This window comes from Myodes glareolus, chromosome 20, assembly GCF_982192425.1.
Source record: "Myodes glareolus chromosome 20, mMyoGla1.1, whole genome shotgun sequence".
Lineage (NCBI taxonomy): Eukaryota > Metazoa > Chordata > Mammalia > Rodentia > Cricetidae > Myodes > Myodes glareolus.
The window spans coordinates 11,056,061-11,077,569 of record NC_142045.1 but is presented as its reverse complement, the minus strand read 5'-3'; the positions used below and the strand labels follow the sequence as shown (position 1 = coordinate 11,077,569).

General features: G+C 41.0%; 1 protein-coding gene across 7 annotated transcripts in view; it reads right to left on the bottom strand.

Annotated features, from left to right (window-relative positions):
- Rapgef2 (Rap guanine nucleotide exchange factor 2) overlaps positions 1 to 21,509 on the bottom strand; it is a 218,509-nt gene that overhangs the window by 29,308 nt on the left and 167,692 nt on the right. For all 7 annotated transcript variants that reach the window (XM_048424899.3, XM_048424901.3, XM_048424900.3 and 4 more), the window contains 9 exons: positions 13,519 to 13,696; positions 10,024 to 10,160; positions 9,075 to 9,233; positions 3,182 to 3,334; positions 2,678 to 2,842; positions 1,528 to 1,635; positions 1,235 to 1,438; positions 1,024 to 1,132; positions 347 to 593 (listed from right to left, as the gene is read on the bottom strand). In XM_048424899.3, the coding sequence (XP_048280856.1) occupies positions 347 to 593; positions 1,024 to 1,132; positions 1,235 to 1,438; positions 1,528 to 1,635; positions 2,678 to 2,842; positions 3,182 to 3,334; positions 9,075 to 9,233; positions 10,024 to 10,160; positions 13,519 to 13,696 (1,460 nt within the window). The remainder of the gene's footprint in view (positions 1 to 346; positions 594 to 1,023; positions 1,133 to 1,234; positions 1,439 to 1,527; positions 1,636 to 2,677; positions 2,843 to 3,181; positions 3,335 to 9,074; positions 9,234 to 10,023; positions 10,161 to 13,518; positions 13,697 to 21,509) is intronic.

The following is a 21,509-nucleotide window of genomic DNA, read 5'->3' as shown; positions in this document are numbered from 1 at the left end:
GAACAGAGCCGAATGGAAGAAGTAACGATTGATGGGTAAAGAGGAGAGAGTGTGGAGGGGACACCAAGAAACATGGAAGCCAACAGCATAGACACCTAAGTCGTGGGGCAGGCAAGATATCAACAAACCCCTGTAAGAAGTTCAAATGAAGACATGCTCACCTGCCTCTCATGAAAACTGGGAGTGGGCAGGCAAGCGGCAAAGCAGAACTAAGCAAACTCAGCTGCCTACTACTGTTTCTAAGACCCTCCGCTGAAGAGACATTTACTAGACTCTTAGACAAACACGCGCTCCATCAACACTTCGGAACACAATCAAGCACGGTGCTGAGAACAACTCAACATACTTGTACGGTTTCTGAGGTAAGATGCTGATCCGAGTCTTGTCGAGTATTTTCTTTAGCTTGTTTCTCCCTCCCACAGTGTTGGCTTTACTTTTCTTGTTGACTTTTTCAAGACCGATCACCTGCTCCACGTCGACAGCAAGGTCTGGTATGGAGTAGCGGCTGGCCTTCTTGATGTCTCCGATTTTAGGGAGGTGAGGGGCACCGTTTCTTTTCTCTTCAGATAATCTTGTCAGAAGTTCTTTAAATACTAAAATAGAAACACCACAAGATATCAATCACAAAAACGGAAACGATGCTGGGCTAACAGTGGAGTTTGCAAATACAGGAGGAGTACAGACTTGCTCTAAAAACTAAAACACTATGGAAACACTAGTCTCTCTCCAAATGAGTCTAAGAAAGGAAGACGCCCTTCCATCTGTGAGGTGACTGTATTCTTCAACAGAAGACAGGCTTGACGGGTCAATACAATCACCCCCTGGTCCTCGAATTGATACATTTTTATCTAAATGTAATCATATACTTACAGAAAGAATTCTGTATTATGTACTTTAGCATGGCCCTAGAAATATTAGAATCCTTACTGGCTTACTATTTATAGAAATTACTTCTTCCAGGATTAAGATCTAAATGTAAAAACAAAACAAAGCAAAAGCAGGCTTAGTTTGCAGAATACTTACCAAATAAGTTGGTTTTCACAGTGATGGACAGGTGTGTGTTATTTCTGAGAATTTCCATTGCCTTTGAAAGCTGGATATTTTCAAAATTTTGACCATTTACTTCTAATATCTAAAAGTGAAGTCATAAAATCATTATCAATGCATCACTGACTGATGAAAAACAAAAGGCTCTGAAATTCATTCCCATTTATACCCAGGTGAGTCCTCTTACCTGATCCCCACGCTTCAAGCCAGCTTCAGTTGCTTTGCTGCCCGAGTCAACGCTGTCCACGAAGATGCCGAAGCCCTTCTCCGAGCCTCCCAGTAAGATGAAGGGCAGGGGGGCTTCCCGAGACGGCTTTGTAAGAGTCATCAATCTTCGTTTTGCCTTCGCAGCACACGCAATGTTCAGCAGCCTTAGATGGCCACCCATTTTCTGCAAGAGTTCAGGAAGAAGCGCATCAACTCGGGGACAAGCGGGGGAAGATACACGTCACACTACTTATAAAAACTCACAAGTGTTACCTCTCTTTCCAGATTATTTTCAAATTCTTCTAGAAATCGTGTCATTGCGGGATCTCCTTCAAAGTCGTTGAAGTGATTATTCACCCATAGTAATACTACACGTGTCACCTACAAAAGCAATGGAGTCCAGGACGTGTTATTTTTAGTGTTGAAGATTTAAAAATACACAATTTTAAACAATTTACCAAATAATATTGAATAGGAAAATTAAAAGAAATAAAGCCTTAAACACAGATTTTACACATGTAAAAAATGACCTCAGGGACTGGGGAGACGCTCAGCTGATAAAGCATGAGGACCCAAGGTCGGATCCACAGTCTACATTTAGGGTACTAGGGCAGGGTGTGCCAGCCTGTGCTGCAGGGGGACCCTAGGAGCTCACTGGCCAGTCAATTTAGCTCACAGCAGTGAGCTCCAGATTTAGTGAGAAACTCTGTCTCAAAAAATAAGGTAGAGGGTAATAGAGGAAGTTGCTTTGCCCTGGATCTTTGAACCTTTGGAGATGTATATCCTACATTATTTTATTTTTAAAACAGATTTGAAAGAAGTCTAAGTAAAAGCAAACGTAATTAAACCAAAATACATTAGAACAAAATTACACAGAAAGTAAAAAGTATAAGTGGCAGACTAGACAGATAAGAAAAACGGTAATAACCTAGAAGGATCTGTGGGGAAGGGCTGTCAAGGAAGGAGCAAACACTACTGTGTGCAATGCATCACCCAGTATAGCCTTGACAGAGCTCGGAAAAACCTACTGGACAGTCAGTTCAGAAGCGGGTTCCAAGGCCTTCCAAGGCCTTCAGCAGCACAGGAGGATGGACTGCTCCAGAGCCACAGCAAACCTCTACCGTCCACCCGGTAGACTCTGCCCACCACACCTGAGTGGCAGAGCCTGTGGCATGCAGACAATGGTTTTGTCTTACCACATTACCAAGTGGCCGACACACTGCCCTTGCATTTAAAGTAAAAAGATAATACTGAAACTGAGAGCTTAGAAATCTATAAGAATTAATATCTGCATCATTTATCAATTCTTTTTTTCTTAAAAAATATTCGTGTGTTCCATTAAATTAATTTGAACATAACTGATGTTTCAAATTTTGTCTTTAATAGTTGACACTGAGACACTAAAACAGAAGGCACTTCCAACCTTATCCCTGAGGCTCGGGTCATTGAACCACTCCAATAACTTCTTTCCCACTTCCATCGGGCTTGAAAGGAAAGTCCGGTATGTCAACAGGAAGTCTTCTATGAACGTTGGATCCACTACGGAATGCTCTTCCACCAAATGCATGGTCAGCCTTTCCGAGGTCCCCTGCAACCGATAAAGTCTAGTCACCAGTATGAATGGATCACTGATATGGCACCCTGATGTCAAACCCTTCATGTCAAACAAGATAGGTTGCAAGATGGGTAACTAATCAGCTGCCATTAATCAACCAGTAACTAGTAAGAGGATTAACCTTGTTGGCAAAGGAAGCAGGGAGGGAAGGAATGAGAATGAAATTTAATGACACATATTATTCAAATGCCACAATGAAAATCATTACTTTGACAACCTAAAAAAAAATTAGGACAAAGAAGAAAAAAAAAGTCACAAGAAACTAAAGAGCAGAGCTCTCTCCCCTTTGGAAGGACCGCCTCTTTATCCTACCTTGATGACGATGTGGCCCTTCCTTGTTCCGGTCCGATCCAGTTCTCGGTGCTCCTTCACCATTACAATCTCTCCTTCCTCCTCAACTTTCTGCATGTTCTTTTCTACTTGGTTCAAAATACGGCAGTAATCTTGCTGGGCGATGCAGACAAACTAGAATAAAATGGAAGTCACGTGTCAATGATAAAGCGCTTGCAAAAGAGCTACCTGCCTAATAACTCAGTTTTAATTATTTAATACTGACATTTCCCCTGTCTTTCCCCTACTTTCTAAATCAATGCAGGAATGAACCTTAATCAGATTTCTCTGCTTTTAATGCATTTCTTCCTTGGTTTATTTTTTTTTAAGTTTATATTTCATTTTTTTTAAAATATAACAATCTAAAAACTCAAAAGCCCTCTTTCATTTTCAGTTAGGAAACACTGGAAGCGAGAAAGACAATCCTAAGGCAAATATGGTAAAACAACTACCATTTGGCTCTCTACACTATGAACATGTCAAAAGAGGACAAAAATAGTGTTAGTGGTTTTGATTGGAGATTAAGGCATTCAAATGTCTGTATATTGGGGTAAATATGTAACTTTGCTAATTACCTACATGGACAACAATTTTAGTAATCATCTTGCTTTGACGGTTGGACACAAAGCCATGTATTTATTGTATTTCAGATTGTTACTTGTAGCTTGTACTACAGGTAATCCTTGCACCAGCTGCTATACTACTGGAGAAAATGTTTTCTTTCCCTAGCAACAGTTACTAGGTTATGAATCTTTAAGAAGGGGTAGGGCCTTATGAGCCACTTCCAACCCACCGTCTAACACTGATGGGCCCATGATGTGGGATTCCTTTCTGTATGCTGTAAATATGCTTTATTACCATTGGTTAATAAGGAAGGTGTTTGTGCCAATGGTTTAGCAGGGTACAGCTATATAGAGAGAGTAGGCAGAATCATAAAGACACCATGTAGTTGCTCAAGGAGATGCTGGAACCTTGCCAGGTAAGCCACAGAGTCATGGAGATTCACAGATTAACAGAAATGGGTTAATTCAAGATGTAGGAGCTAGCTATGAATATGCCTAAGTCATTGACCAAGAAAGTGTTGTAATTAATACAGTTTCTTTGTGTGATTATTTGGGTCTGAGCAGCCAGGAAATGAACGAGCAGTCTCTCCTGCAGACCCAGTCTTGAGCAGGACTTCTGCAAGTGTGAGAGAGGGCCCAAGAGGACACTAGCCCAGGACAGGACAGTCAGTGTTCTGGTTAATATTCACGACTCTATATCAATTGTCTAAAACTGTGATACTAAATATGGGACTAATAATCCTAATGAGAGCAGTCAAGTGACATCATGTTCATGACATAGTGACTTTAGACACAGACACTTCTCAACTTATTGTCCTAATCATGCATACTTCCTACCCACAAAGGACAGGGCAAACAGCTACTTGTCTTAAGTACATACATGCATATTAAAAGCCTGGAGAAAACCAGGATAAGATACAACCAATTATTATTTCTGAGCAATTCAAACTATGGATGATGTTCATTCTCTAGAACACAATGCTCTGTATTTCAGTATGTTCAACAGTCATTGTTCAGCTAAAGAAGCAGATAATGTAGGGAGATCCCAATGCCTCCTCTTTCAGCTCACTAATTCTTCTATGAAGCATTTAGAAACCAAAGTTAAAAATTCCAAAGCTACAGGAAATATGACCAGTTTAACTAGATTGGGAAATACAAACAAAAACAACAATAAAAACCTCATTTCTACAATGCTGACCATAATAGATATGCACATGTTTTTTAATAGGTCATACATATTCTCTTAAAGGTATTTTCATTTCTTTTTAAAGTAGAGTAACAATGTTTCCTGAATTTCTCCAGAATATTAAGAAAAATTTTTGTCTTCAAATAATCTTACATAGTCATTTTTAAATTTAGTTTTGAAAAACATAATTAAATCATTTTTCCCATTTATGTTCTAAAAATACATGGATAAGCTAAAATAAATAAGTGGATATATGAAGGAAAATGCTTTTTGAAGATAAATATACTAAATTTAATCTTCACTAAAGATTAAAGGAAATTAGAATAAGTCCGATCTGAAATTCTTATTATCTAGACAGACATTTGGCATTTCTTCAGTAGCAAATTAAAATAAGATCCAAAAAGAAGACAAAAATAACTTGAACTGAATTTCTAATATGGAAATATAGAACTGGTTTCTACAAAGAATGGATTTCTCTTTAGAATCTTCTTTCCTAGTTACTGAGTTTTGCATTAGGAAGTTATAGACATAGCCCTGCTCATAGTCAGTGGACAGCAGCACACTTGAGAGACTCCAATCCTGCCAGTTACCAAGGTGAAGACTGGATACCCGGATGGAGGATGGGTGAAGAAGGGGGTTCTGTCCACTCCCCTGGTGAGCACAGTGCGCCTGGGGGGTTCCAGTTCCACCTGTTATCTTGGTGAGGCCTGTACAGCCAGTAGGCCCTAGCCCTACTTGCTGCCCTGATAATGGTAACAAACTAGTGAACATGTAAATACTCACTTTGATAGGGTAAGTGGAGATAAAGAGTAAATCAATTCAACCTGTGACTAGCTCCAGATCCACAATTTTCACTCAAACCACAAGCAATGCAGGAAAGCCAGGCGATCTGACTCCTACAGTGAAGCCTGCAGTGAACAACTAGACGAACCTCAACCATAGAATTATAATTTTAAGCTCAAAGACCTCACAGAAGCAAACAAATTCTTAAAAGAACTCAAGAGAACCGACATAGAAACAAGTCAATCTGCAATAGGAAAGAGGAATCCAATAAGGAGATAGAAATACAAAAACTACTGGTGATGAGAAAGTGAAAAACATTAAGAAGTCAACTACAAAACCTCTGAGTAAAGGCCTACCGCCCTCTAAACCTGGCGAAGTGGAAGCAGAAGAGAATCTCAACAAGGACAAAGATGAATGAAAACACATTAGAGCTTGATTTTCAAGAATTTAGGATACCATGAAAAGATCAAATGTAATAGTCATGAGTATAAAAGAAGGCAATGAATTCCTTTTCAAAAGCATAGAAAACATTTTTCCTAACTTAGACAAAGAAGTGTTTCTCCAGGTACAGAAACTATGTAGAACACCAGAGAAGAGCAATAAATAAATAAACCTTGCCCTCATCACGTTATGATCAACCACCAAATATTCAGAACAAATATATGAGTGTGGATATAGATATACAGCAGCAAAAAGAACAGCTACGGCACAAAGAAAGTCAGGCCCATCAGAGAAACAGAAACCTGAGAAGCCAACTGTCCATCGAGGCTACTCTTCCCACCAAAGCTATCAGTGCCAACTGATGGGGAAAGGAAAACTTAGCACGGTAAAAACAGGCTTTAATGAGTTAATGGCCACTAAGCGAGCTCAACAGAAGATAATGAAGGAATTCTTCAGAATGATGAGAAAGACAAACACATCCTTGGGGCCGGAGAGGAGAATGAAATACTCCAGATGTTTAGACAAGAGAAGAACAAGAAAACAGTAAATGCTAAACAGTCAACAAAATGGCAGGACATAACACACAGCTTCCAGCAACTCTGAATAACTATGGGTCTTAATGTCTCACCCCAAAGACACAGACCAACATCATGACTCAAAGGCAGGAGGCATCTATTTGCTGTTTCCAAGAAACTCACCTAATTGTAAAAGATGGGAATGGTTTTAGATGGGTAAAAACAGAAACATGAATTCCTAGCAAATGGAACCAGAAAACAGGTGGGAGCTGCTATTCTCCTATCTGACAAAACAAACTTTAAACCACAACTAGGGAGAAGAGATAAAGGCCTTTCTTACCCGCTAAAGCAGCGATCCATTAAGAGGATGTTACGATTTTAAACATAAAACTCATAGAACCTTGGACACTAATTTCACAAAACAAATACTACTTGCAGGAAGAAGTTATAGATTAACCCCAGTGAAATAAGAGGTAGATTTTTTTAATACAACAGTGTCATCAATTGACAAATCACCCAGGCATAAAATAGGCAAACATCTGAGTTAAATGACGTCATGGGTCACAGGGACCTGACAGACAAAGGACATTCCATGCAACACTACAGCAGTCTGTGAGCATTCTCTAAAACAGGACACACACTGCAGGACAAAGTGAATCTTAGCAAGAGCACAGGTAAAATAACTCTATCTGATCACAATGAATAAAACTACAAATCAGAAGTGCGAGGAACTCCGGAACATTCACAGTGTCATGGAAACTACGTAACACACGGTTGGACAACTTGTGGGTAACTGCAAAAACCAAGAAGGGAATCAGAAAGTCCTAGACATGAACAAATGGAACAACTGAAGCCTATGGGATACAGCAAAAGGGAGGGAGTTTATATCTCTAAATGTCTGCACTAAGAAATCAGACCTAAATAACTTAATGGCACACTACAGAGCCTTGGACAAATGGTAACAGGCTAAACACAAGACCAGCAGATAGAAAGAAATACGCAAGATCAAGGAAGAAATTAACAAAATAGAAACAAGCAAAAACAAAACTAAAAACAACAAGATTTGGTTCTTTGACAAGATAAACAAGATATACCTGTAGCCACAGAAGACCAAATTTGGTGTAGGAGGTCCTTCTGTTTGTCTGTTGCTTTTATTGGTTAATGAATAAAGAAACTGCCTTGGCCTTTTGATATGGCAGAACTTAGGTAGGCGGGGAAGACAGAAATGAATGCTGAGAGGAAGAAAGCAGAGTCAAGAGAAGCCATGGATCCTCTGCCGGAGATAGATGCCGGTTAGAATCTCCGGTAAGACATTGCTACGTAGCGATACACAGATTAATGGAGATGGGTTAAACTAATATGTAAGGGTTAGCCAATAAGAAGTTAGAACTAATGGCCAAACAGTGTTTTAATTAACACAGTTTCTGTGTGGTTATTTCAGGTGTAAGATAGCTGGGTGGCCAGGACAAACAAAGGGCCCCCTCCTCATGTAACACTAATTAATAAAAATAAGGGAAAGAGCTATTAGAACACATACTAAGGAAATTTAGAAAATAAACAAAATATACTTTGAAAACATAAAATTGGAAAAATCTAAAAAGAAACAATTTTTAGATGTATAAGATATACGAAAACTAGGCCAAGATGGGATGAGTAATCTAAACAGATCTATAACAAACAACAGGATTGATGGAGGAGCAGACAAAACAAAACCCACCTGATTAAGAAAAGGGCTCGGGCCCAGGTGGATTCATTGCTGAGTTCTACCAGATTTCAAGGAAGGATTAACACTTCAGCTGCTCAAACTAGTTCACAAAACTCGAAAGGAACCCTATCAAACTTTTGCCCAGATACCAGAGAGACAAAAAAATTTTCAGGAGAACACTTAGAAACCAAATTCAAAAACAGCAAAAAAAAAGATCATTCGCCATGATCGAGTCAGTATTATTTTAAAGGTTCATGCATGATGGTTCAATGTAGACATATAAATAAATTATTTTAAAAAAAGCAAAAACACTAACAAATAACCCCAACACACACACACACACACACACACACACACACACACAAAGAAAAAAAAGGGACATCTTTTAAACCTAACCAAGGATATAAAAGATCTCTCTAATGAAAACTTTTAATCAAGGAAATAGATTGCAGACCTGTGCTCTTGAACTGGAAGCATTGGTGCTATGACCACCCTACCAAAGGCAATCAATTTACAGATTCAATGCAACACCATTCAAGATTCTAGGGACGCTCTTTGAAGAAACAGAGCAAGTCTTAAAATGAATGCGGAAGCCCAAGAGGTCATGAAGCCAAAGCCATCGTGAGCAATGCCTGCTAACACGTTACGAGGAGTCCAGTCTACGCTGTCACGCGCCTCCTACCTGGCAGTCGTCCACCTTCGTCCTCATCACCCCTTTCATGTACTCTTTGTCCATGGTGGGTGACACACCGAAACTGTTGCCCATGCACAGGATCTCTGCTTTCCCGTCGGGATAGGTCACTTCCACGGAACCGTTGAGAATCACTGACCAGGAATCCAGCTAGCAGAAAATAAGACACAGCAGAAGATAGCATGTCATCGCCTGGCTTAAATGCTACCATGGTCCCAAACTAGCCTCCCAGGTCTTCTGTCTTCAAGATGGGATAAATTACCGAGAAAAACCTTAACTGCTTACCGAGCAAGCAGTAAGACGTAGTGAAACATCTACACACTTGTTAGGCCTTGCACAGAGTACAACCATTTAAAAATTTGAATAGTCTCACCTGGCAGTGGTGGTGCATGCCTTTAATCTCAGCATTTGGGAGGCAGAGGCAGGTGGCTCTCAGGGAGTTCAAGGTCAGCCTGGTCTACAGAACTAGTTCCGGGACATAGAGTAGCCCTGTCTTGAAAAACCACCATTTTGAATATGGCTGATATGACTCTCAAAATGACACAGGAAAAAAAATTTCCTCTATATATCAAAGGAAATGCAAAGAAGACAAAATGCTCATCAAAGTCTCAATAAAACATCATTTTTGTTCTGATGAGAGGCACACACTAAAAAGCACAACATCCTGGGATGGCGGACGACCTGAATGGTGAAGTCCCGCCTAGCACGTGAAGGGCCCTGAGTTTGGTTCCCAGCAGTGAAAGCAAACCAAAGTCTCTAGTAACACTTTGTGAAATGGGGACTAGGATGGCTTTTCAATGCTATAAATAAAAGAGTGGCCATCAGTTTCCATCTATTCAAACTTATTACTGCTGAGGTTCCACAAGGCTAAACAAGAACACGATTTCGTCTGGGTACCACTGACCCTTGAGCTTTCTAAATGGTGAAAACACTCACTGACCTCCTCTCCATCATTTAACACAATGGTTCCAGCTCTTTCCACCACGGCAAACACCATCACGGCACAGAGCTCCCGTCGCACCGACATCGTCATGTTTGCAAAGGCAGGCAGCTGGTGCATAAATTCCAGGAGTTGTTCTGAAAAGCAAAACCATCATTTCTATTAAAAATAAGTCAAGAAGCAATACACCCCAGCGCACACTGAAGGTCTTCTTCTGCCCTGGCTAGGTAATGCCATGCTATGACTAGACTCTACATCTCAAGTCCTCTGCAGAGACCTTCAGTACACAGTTGGCTCTGGTAATCAGGGGAGTAAAGAAGGTGGGTGGTACCCAGAGATTCTGTTGGATATGACAGTCTTCTGAGACATTTCTTTTGTTTGCTTTTGTTTTGATTTGGTTTTTCAAGATAGGGTTTCTCTGTGTAGCTTTGGAGCCTGTCCTGGAACTAGCTATGAAGACCAGGATAGCCTCGAACTCACAGAGATCCTCCTGCCTCTGCCTTCCAAATAATGGGATTAAAGGCGGGTGCCACCTCTGCCTGACTCAAAGTATATTTTATAGAAAGAATAAGGAAGTTCTGTCTTTTGGAATGAGCAGGCATATCTGTGCCAGGTCATATATTTTTTTTAATCTTGTGCATAGCAATAAAATAACTCTGCAATAGATGATGCACAGCAAGTCACTTAAGAGGCAGGAGTAGCTACAATCATAAAGGCAGTGGCCCTCTGATTTGAGACACAGAGGGCAACGAAGAAGTCATGGTCCTCTCCGACCCCATCACTGAGTATTCCTGCTCTTTTTAGACTGTTCTTTAGCTAACACCCCTCATCCTACGGACCACACGTTTTACCCTTTTCTGTCTGGAAGTTGCTACATTTTCTTGCAAAGTCCAATATGTATAAAAAAATATGAAACAATAAATACTTTTTCAAAAACATTTGGAGTTTAATATGTGCTTAGGCAATAACAGAAACCAAGTATTACTTTACATATGACTAGAAATGAAATACACTGTAAAATATCTTTTACTAATGAATATTTTTAATGGGTTCTGTCTTTTTTTAAATCAAGGCTTTGCACACACTCCTGGGCAACATCACCAGTCCCCGTCAGAACGATTTTCAACTGCTTTGCACAGGTATCTTCATTTGCTTCTTGATAAGAGTCCTATTAAATTAATGCTTAATGAAACCATTTTGAGAACAGAGACTAGGATTAAAAAATACAAATAGGAAATGCCTGTGTCATATGGAAGAATAAAGACAATAAAAGAGAGAAAAGGTCTAATAGTAAATATGTACCATTTCCCAGATTCAGCTGAAACAGCAAAAGCAGGCTGGAGAGACAGGAGTCAAGCGTGTATGTGTCCTGCTCTTACTTACAAAGGACCTGAGCTCAGTTCCCTCATCAGAAAAGCTGCAACCGCCCAATAACTGAGTACCTACAAAGTCCTGGTTCGTGGAACAAAACTGACTATGACAAACTCGTTTTCTTCAAAGTGCTGAGACAAGGGCACACATACAGTGATCTTTGGGAACCCAAATAAAAAACTGTTAACTTCTTGCAGTTGTTAAAAAATATTAGCAACCTCATCTACTCTAACTTAAACGTGCATGTGCACACACTCATCAGTCTGTCACGCCGCTGCTGACTAACAGCATCAAATAAAGGCTAGCTGTCGGAGAGACGCACACACTGGAAAGCAGTCAGCCAGCTAGCTCTGTGTTTATTTGTAGGAGCATGGGCAGCTCGTGCTTTCCATTAGTAATGGTATCAAATAAAGGTTGGCCATCACACAGACGCACACATTGGAAAGCCCGCCAGCCAGCTCTGTGTTTATTTGTAGGAGTATGGACAGCTTCTGCTTTCCAGGAATTCTGAGAAAGAAGGCTTTTCAGATACAAAGTATGTCCTAAATTTTTAGGAACAATAGACATGCTGTGCATACTTTTAAAATCTCTCTCACAACCACTCTGAAATTAACACATTAAAAAGAGAAGATACATCAGTCAGTTTACAAAAAAAGAGAGAGAGAGAGAGAGAGAGAGAGAGAGATAGCTTCAAACTGATCCATGTATAAGGAGTATTTAAGATTTTTTAAAATGCTCATGGAAACCACTCTAGAATAAGATAGGATGATGAACACATATACTTTTACTAAAAACTATAATAGGTGGGTTTGTTTTTAAAAGTTGGCCTAGGGCAAGAAGAGGGTGTGGAAACTAATTCTGGCCAGTGGATACAGATGAAATGTCTGACCACCATTCCCCTGGGCCTAAGTGTATGCCTCCTTGTATGGGGGTTGCCTCTGAATAGAAACACTCCCTACAGGAGAGAGTGGGGGCACCTGAGACCCAGCAGGCATACAAGCTTCATGTGCCTAGGAAACCTAACCTCAGTGTCACCAAGATCCCTCTCCAGGGTTGAGGATGCTGTGAACAACTGCTGGCGGAGAGGACTGGCCCCAAATAGCGGAGGAGAGTCTCTGCTCTGCCCAGTTTCCTGCAAGGCTTGCAGCTTTCACTAGTTGTAGCCCATGGTAGGGTGCGTTTTCCAGTGATACCGCTGAGTACCCATGCTCCTGTACGTAACCCTCGCCAATTTTTCTAAGTCCATTGAAAACTCTGGTCATCAATTAGACTTGGCACAAGTTACTCTTGTCAGCCCAGCCCTTGCTCATGGTCCTCACAGAGCTCAGGCACTCTGTCATGCCTCCCCTGCTCACGGCACAGTGTCGCTTCCCTGGGCAGCAGCAGGGCAGGGCCTCATCTCCTTCTTCACCCTGAACGAGAAGGCGCCCTGGCATGTGCGCTAAATGAACGAATGATTACCAGCACATGCTCTTCATCTCTAAACGGTTCGCAGTTCCTGTAAATGACGTTAATTAGACACATGTAATCTGAGGGGCTGGTTTTCCATTTTCCGCCACATGTAAACAGCTTGAACTGTCACAGGTTTTCCATAAGTAAGTTTGCCTCGTTGAAAGACAGGCAACAAGTTCCTCACACCTCCCCATATCTAATTTCACTGACGAGTTCACTGAATTCTTCTTCACACATGTACTGGCTTAAAGAGTTAGTGAACTCATTTACAGGACCACCTTGCCAACTAGCACTTAACTAATGTTTAATCCCAGAACAATACGTGCAAGAAAATTACTGAAAGTAATGCTGCGTTAAGACTTCTCTTAATTTACTTGGGAGGGGTTGGAAATTAAGCTAAGATAAACATTATGTGGATGGGTTTATGAGAAGATTCATTCGCAGAACTATTTGCAGATACTGGCGGAGTAAAACTCTTTTCAACAAGTATTTCTGTTTCTTTTAAGTACCAAGGAAGAGCTCTGGCAACCCCCAATGATACTAAGGGAGTTTGGAGGTGCTGGACTTTGACAAGCCATCCAGCCTCGGACTGCACCGGTATTTCTCTCACACTCATAGAAAGACCTCTCAGTATTTCTACCCGCTTACAGGGCCCCCTCCGCAGGCACTCACCGATGTCGTCGTCGGTCCTGTCTATCGGGTCCTTCTCCAGGCAGTCCCTCACGATGTCCCTGCTCATCAGGGGGTCCGACGCCCTCTCGATGTCTTCTTCATCGTCATCGTCCTCAGAATCCACGGCCGTCTCCGGCAGTCCACTCAGGTCCATGTCACCAGCCTCGCTCTCCGTGGCCTTACATCAGATGAAAAACAGGTTTTAAAAACTCTTTGAATTCAATCAGTCACGGGCACCCAAGAGGTAAGAACAGTTACAGCCCAAAATAATTGGTGGCATTTGTTCTTCTACAGTGAGTTGGGAGTCAGCATCCAGCAAGCAGCTGAGTACAGCCAAAGGGAGATCCCGAAAGCTGAGGAGCTGTATTTCCAGTTAAAATTATGGACAAAACATTTTTTGCCTCAGAAACTAGAATTTACGATAAGAAAAGCAGAGAAAAACAGGAAGTTAAAAAAAAGTAGCATTTGTTTTCAGTTTTACAAAGGAATGACTTCTGCTGAGTTTAACAATTCGCTATTTTCAGTGATCTCTCTCACAGGAGGATTGTTTGAAAGCTGACAGAACCGTTTCCCCCGCTGGTCTTCTTGAGAGAAAGAGCCATAAACTGAAGGCAGCCTGAGAACCATGCCCACCAAGCATTATGACCACTATCTGAATTACTCCAATGGACACTTGAACTTTAAACCATTAAACAGGGCAGAAGGCTAAACATATATGTAATTTGTTTTGTTTTTTTCTTTTTTTACTCACTGGGGGCCCAACCTCAGCTCCCAAATAAATACAAAGAGACTTTATTCTGTCTTATGAATGCCCAGCTTTAATTTGGCTTGTTTCTAGCCAGTTTTTCTAACTTAAGTTATCCCGTTTCTCTGGGATTTTTACCTTCTTTATTCTATATATCTTTCTTCCTTCTTACTCCATGACTGCCTGTGTGGCTGGGTGGCTGACCGCTGGCATCCACCTCTCCTTCCCCTTTTCTCACGCCTCCATCTAGATTTCTCCTTCTATGGTCTCTCTGCCCACCAGCCCCACCCATTTCTCTCTCCTACCTACCTACTGGTCAACCAGCTCTTTATTAGACTAATCAGCCTGTTTTATTTTAGGCAGGCAAAGTAACACATCTTTTCAGAGTTAAACAAATGCAATATAAAAGAATGACACATATCTTTGCATCATTACAGAAATATCCCACAGCATAAATGAATGTAACATATCTTAGATTAATATTCTACAACACAAATGAATAAACATACTAAAACATACTCTTCTATTCCATTAAACATACTCTTCTATTCCATTAGCACAGAGCTAAGTTCTAACTCAACATGGCTTTTAGCCTAATCTGAAGACTAGAAACCACCATCCTTCAAGTCAATCTTGTCTTTAATGACTTATGGTTCCAATGTATCCATCAAATTGGTCTTATTTGACATGGTAGTCATGGAATTCGCTAACTGCTTCTGCATCCTAAGGATGAATTTAAATACATATTAACTACATCAACCTTGAACAACATCATAAACGTCTTTTTCCACCTGAAAACCAAACTCAGATCATTTGTAAAATTAACTTTGCAAAAACAAGTTATTATAAAGTTTATTCACTTAAAACCATAGCCCACATGATTTTCAAAGGTAACAGAGATATTTCAGAATTGGCCACAGGAAAAAAATTAAATTCTAAGTGTAATTAAATTTAGCACGCCTTTAATCCAGCACTTGGGAGGCAGAGGCAGGTGGATCTCTGATTTCAAGGCCAGCCTGGTCTCCAAAGAGAGTATCAGGATACCCCCCCAAAAAACCCTGCCCTGAAAAACCAATTAATCAATCAATCAACAAAGTATAAAATAAATAAATAGATAAGACAGGCAGAGAGATTATATATATATATATATAAAATTAAAAAAATGAATTTAATAACAGACTAGTATTGAATCCTTTAATATGCCAGGCAATGCTGTAAAGTCTGCATGTTCTTATCTTATTTAACCATTACAACAAGCATACGGATACCCCTCACGATTTTCTAACCTTCAGGTAAAGGTCTTTCCCCCAAGGCCAGGGTCATGCTGCTATGTAAACCACGACTTGAGCTGAGAGCCAAGAATTAAACTCCAGAGTCTTAATCATTTTCTTGTAATTAATTCAGCATTTAAAGAATGAATGGCAGAATTTTTATTCTTACAGTTCTGGGGATTGAACTTGGGGCCTTGGTACGTGTGCTCTGCCACTGGGCTACAACTCCAACCCTGAGGCACTTCCTTTCTGATGGCCCGGTTCACACCAGGGTGCACGAGGTCTAATCTTGCATCCTGAGGCCATCCACAAGCATCTATTACAATTTCTCTAGAGTAGCAGTTTCAAGCTCATCTTCAGTTCGGGGTATAGAGTCCATACCAAAGGACGTACATTATCAGAAAAATCTACCAGGAAAATAACTGAAAATAGAAAATCTATTATCTCCAAAGCTCCCGAAACAGGAGTCAAGACACTTGGAACCACTGCAAGTAAAACTGCTCCAGGCAGAAGAATCTGTCACCCAAGAAGGGAACTCATTGCGACATTGAAAACTACGATGCAAGTTAGCATTCCCAAGTCTCCTGTGGGTACCATGGGGAAACAGACAGGCTGGGGATGCTGAAAGCCAAGGCTGTGGTCACAGAAGATGGGCCAATCGGCGTAACGACTCGACCCCCAACTTCAGAAGCTAGACTAAGACAATCTGCTAATCCCTGGATGTTTTCTCCCACTTCCCTCATCCCGCTGAAGATTAAGACCCACCATCACCCTCTCAGTTCAGAGCCACACCAGGCCTCTCTAAGCAGCGTCTTTAGTACCAGCACTCTGTGAAGGGATCCTACGACGAAAGAAGTGGAAGCGAACGAAAAGCCTTGCTTTTAAATAATAATTTATGTGATTAAGGCTATGTGCTGATTTAAAAACAGAAAATACATGTTAAAATATCAAATATATTTTATACTGAAGAAATGAAATCTATTTACTTTTTGTTTTGTTTTGTTTTGGTCCACTCCCCACTGCAGGTGCCGGGATGTGTCCAGCAAGCTGAGCATCTGCTGCTGAGCTACATGCTGAATCCTTCCTCATCTTTCTTTTCAAAGTCTGGCCATTGCTTTGTTACTCATACTCTTGGCTGGACCCAGACTTAGAGGCTCCCAGCGAGGACAGCCTGCATCTCTTAGCAATCTGCTCCTGCAGCTTTTCTTCGGGGCCTTCATTCTCTTCTGGCATATTCTGCAGCCTCCTTATTTTCCTTGGTGCATTGTTTCTTCAGATCGATATGTCACCCTTTGTGCGCTGGACACGTGGAGCACGTGTGTTCTGGTCCTGCACCTCTTACATTCTTTGTTTAAGGGATTTCTGACAACACAGTAGAGGCTATCATCTTGATGGGAGTCTGAAACACTGTTGGATTCTGCCGACTCTTTGGGGACCCACTGCCAAGGTGCGGTAGTATCTCTTAGTCTAGGAATACCTTTCTATTTTTTGTAAACAATAACCAAGTTGAGAACTCTCAAACTGGAAACCACAATGATCCTGAACAAACTTTCTCTATCCAGTTTAAAAAAAAAAGAATGCCCCTTATTTAACAGCAGGTACGGTCTATCAAAGGTAGAAGACAGCCTACTTCATGGGAAAACCTTGGTCTTTGTCCCCACGCTGAGACCACAGTCCTTCCTCTCTTTACCCAGAGCAGCAGCAGCCGCTTCTGGGACCTTCTGCGGCCATGTATGCCTCATAGAAACTCTGATTTCTGTGTGCATCGTCGTCCACTTCAGTGAGTTTCTGACAGGGAAGGAGAAGTTCAGCTTCCTATTGAGGAAGCTGACCTCCAAAACGAGCCTTCTTAATTGTCTATCAAAGATGGAGACTCTCAAGCCCTGAGGGGATCTCTCTTTCTCCAGCATGAAGCCGCCAGCTCACCTAACAGAGAATACCGCAGGCCTTTAAGCTGCTACCCTAAACTTACAGATACTTCATATTTAAAGGCTTGTCTGATGACATCTGTCTCAAAAACAAAGAAGGCTTACCTACCTACTTCTAAGCAATTAGCCTAATATAGATTTACCTGCACATTAATATTTAAAGAGCAATTTAAAAATAGTATCAGATGGGTGAGTATCGTATGGCTCATTTAAAACAAAAAGCATTAGATGTTGTATTATTGTAAATAGATTTACAACGAAGTTACTGGGCATTTTTAAATGAAACCAAGAAAAAAGAACAAATGAGAAATTCAAAAGATTTAATTTTGTCCGAGGGGGCGTGTGTGCATTTATAAGTCTATATATGTATGTGAACACATGAATACACGTGAGGTTCCGTGTACATGTGGAAGCCAGAAGAGGGCATTGAGTTCCTTGAAGCTGAAGTCACAGATGCTTACTGGAGACTCAGCTTGGCCGCTAGGTACAGGGGTCTGAACTTCATTACCTCATGATTGAGCGTAAGTGCTCTCAATCACTCGGTCGTCTTGTACATACCACAGAGCTCTCCTGAGCAGCAGGAAGGGAGCTACTGGACGGGGAATAAGTATGTACGGGAGGTAAGTTTATCCTGATCTCAACACCTCTGTGAATATACGAAATGATTACCTCCTCAAAGTATGATTTCCAAAGTCATGTTAGAGAAGCAGAAACTCTATTTCTCCCAGCCCCCCCTTTTTTCCAACTTGGGGGAAAAAGGGCTTATTTTAATTAAATATTTTATTCTATTTATTTATTTTTTTGTTTTGTTTTTCAATGCAGGGTTTCTCTGTGTAGCTTTGGTGCCTGTTCTGGAACTCACTCTTTACACCAGGCAGGCTACAAACTCACAGAGATCCACCTGCCTCTGTATCCCGAGGGCTGGGATTAAAGGCGTGCGCCACCACCGCCCAGCTATATATTTTACGTGTATGGGTGTTTTGCCTGTATGTGTGTCTGTGTACCATGTGTATGTCTGATGCCTATGGAGGCCAGAAGGGGGCATCAGATGTCCTGGGACTGAAGTTAAAACACTTGTGAGCCACTATATGGATCCTCTGGAGAGCAGTCCGTGCTCTTAACCACTGAGCCATCTCTCCAGCAAACTAATAAATTCTCAAATACCCAGGAACTTACAATTGCATTTATTACTAACAAATCATTTTGAAAATACATTTGGGATTGTTTGAAATATAAAACAACCTATCAGGGAGGTCTCCATAAGACCATTAAATTACAGAAAAGTTTATATTTAATATGTTATTTTTTAAAAAGATACTTTTATCTTTAAAAAAGAAGATTGAGTAAATTTAGGATTTAAATAAAAGAAAAACAGCATTGACTGAACATACCAATAATTATGAATACGGATTTATTTTTAAGGAAGATACTTTTTATTGTCATCTAATGTGAAAATTCTTAAGGAGCATGGAAAGATATTTTGTAAAGTGAGTATAATGTTCCATTTGTGTGAAATCATATAATGGCCTGTGTATGAGGTTTCCAAAATGATCTTTCTGTGTGTGTGAATTCTGGTCACTTTTAATAAATCTACACACTTCATTTCTAAACACTAGATGACTTTTTTAAATTATGTAAATGTGTGCACCTTCTGCTTATGCAGAATTTATTTAGCGATATAAAGATGTGTTGCTGCTTCACCTTGTCAGCCTAAGGCACCTGACTGGTTTAATAAGAAGTTGAGTGGCCAATAGCTAGGCAGAGGAGGGATAGGTGAGCTGAGGGGCAGAGAGAAGAGAGAATGTGGGAGGGTGAGATGCCAGGGGCCAGGCAAACACCAAAGAAGCAGGAAAGTAGGATATACAGAATGTCAGGTTGAAAAGCCCCAAGGCAAAAACACAGAAGAGAGACAGGCGAAAATAAGTTATAAGAGCCAGTGGGACCAGCAGAAACTAATGCTGTGAATTCATAGCTAATAAAAGTCTCCGTATCATGATTTGGGGGTTGGCGGCCCAAGAAAGCCTGCTACAGATCCCCACAAGTTGTCCTCTGAATTCCACACACACATGTGCATGTATCCACAACAAACATAGGAATGCAATACATTTTTAAAAATTTATTTTAAACGTCTAACAAAACCTGTGGTCAATTTAAGAACAATTCAGCCTGACATCCCTGGGAGGCCTGTTCTTTTCTGAGGGAACTGGAGGAAGAGTGGATCTGGAGGTGTGTGGGTGGGGGAGGGGAGAGAAGGGAAATTGCAGTCAGGTGAAATATATGACGAAGATAAATAAATAATTAATTGATTGGATACAATTCAACAACGTAATCTAAATACTTTTGCCTTGTTATAGTCAACAGATTTAATAAGATAATTTTACTGTGAACAAAAACATTCCTAGAAAGAACAGCTTCTTCTGAACTTCCTGCAGAGCTGATTTAACTGACCGGAACTTTGACGATGGAACTCTTACAACGTTGCAAATCCAGAGCCAAATGATCTTAGGCCACCTTAAGCTCCCTAGAAGCCATTTATTACCCACCTCTGTATATGACCTATTAGATAAAACCTTTGAGATACAGACACAAAACCCTAGCTTCCAACTAGCATTTTTCATAGTACAGGTTTCCCAAAAAGCTAAGGGTACATCCGAGGCCTTGCCTAGCTGGGATTACTACTGCTGAGGAAACACTATAGTGAAAGCAACCCACAGAGGAAAGGGCTCACTTTGCTTACACTTCCAGATCACAGTCCACCACTGAAGGAAGTCAGGACAAGCAAGGCAGGAACCTGGAGGCAGGAGCTGATGCAGAGGCCATGGAGGAGAGCTGCTTATTGGCACGCACAGTCTACTTTCTTACAAAATCCAGGACTACCAGCTGAGGGGCGTCCTGACTCAAAATGGGTTGTGCCCTCCCCCTTCAATCACTAATTAAGAAAATGCCATTATAGGCTTGCCTGCCTACAACCCCATCTTAGGCAGGCATTTTTGTCAGCTGAGGTTCTCTCCTCTCAGATGACTCTAGCTTGTCAGTTGACATAAAACCAGACAGGGTAGGCCTACAGATGAGATTTCCCCACTTTTCTGGAACCCACCTACCTCATGTTGCCAACAACATATTTAAAAACAATGTTAAATTTCTTTATTAACTATAACTTCAGGACACTATTACAATACTGGAACGTGGAATTTGAGTAACCCGAATTCTGGCCCACGGTCCTCATATTTAGCTCTAAAATGATCTCCTATTTCTTTTCAGGTGAGCGCTGATTTTGTGCCAGCAGCTATGGTACTCAACTTGGAGTCCCCAGAACGATCTTTCTGATCACCCTGATCAGAGCCAGGAATCAACGCGGCAACATGGACCCTTTGTGTCCGAACTGTGCAGTGTCATCTCCACGGGTGAATGTGGAAGGCTCCTTGGTTCGGCTGAAGCTCCACTTCTTTATGCTGAGCTGATTGCTTAGGGCCCTATTGGGTGAGGGTTGCTTCCAAAGCCTTCAGTTTAAGGTACCCATTTGTTAGGTTTGTTGGCTTTGAAAGCATGTTTGGTTCCTGACCATTTGGTCTGTTAATTTAAGGAAGTGTTTCTGTTTTCCTCTTGGGGCTGTGATAAGACACTGACCAAAAGCAACGTGGGGAGGAAAGGGTTTTTAGCTGACACCTTCAGTTCGTGGTCCATCACTGCAGAATGTCAGGGCAGGACCTGAAGCAGAGACTCCAGGCAGAGCCATGGAAGAAGGCTGCTCACCGTTCCTACTTAGCCCAGAGCCAAGTGCCATAGGAATAGTGCCGCCTACAATGGGCTGAGCCCTCCTCTACCCATAAAGAACCAAGGCAATCCCTCACAGACAGGCCCACTGCCCTGATAAAGATAATTACTCAATTGACACTCAGTTATAGGCTATGTCAAACTGAAGTTAATTATAACTAGGTCAGGGAGAGAAGAAGTATTTGGGGGAACAGATTTTTTTTTTTACTACAACTGATTTTACATTTGGTAAGTATGTTAATCCAAATTGCAAATATTTTAAAAAGTAGAAAA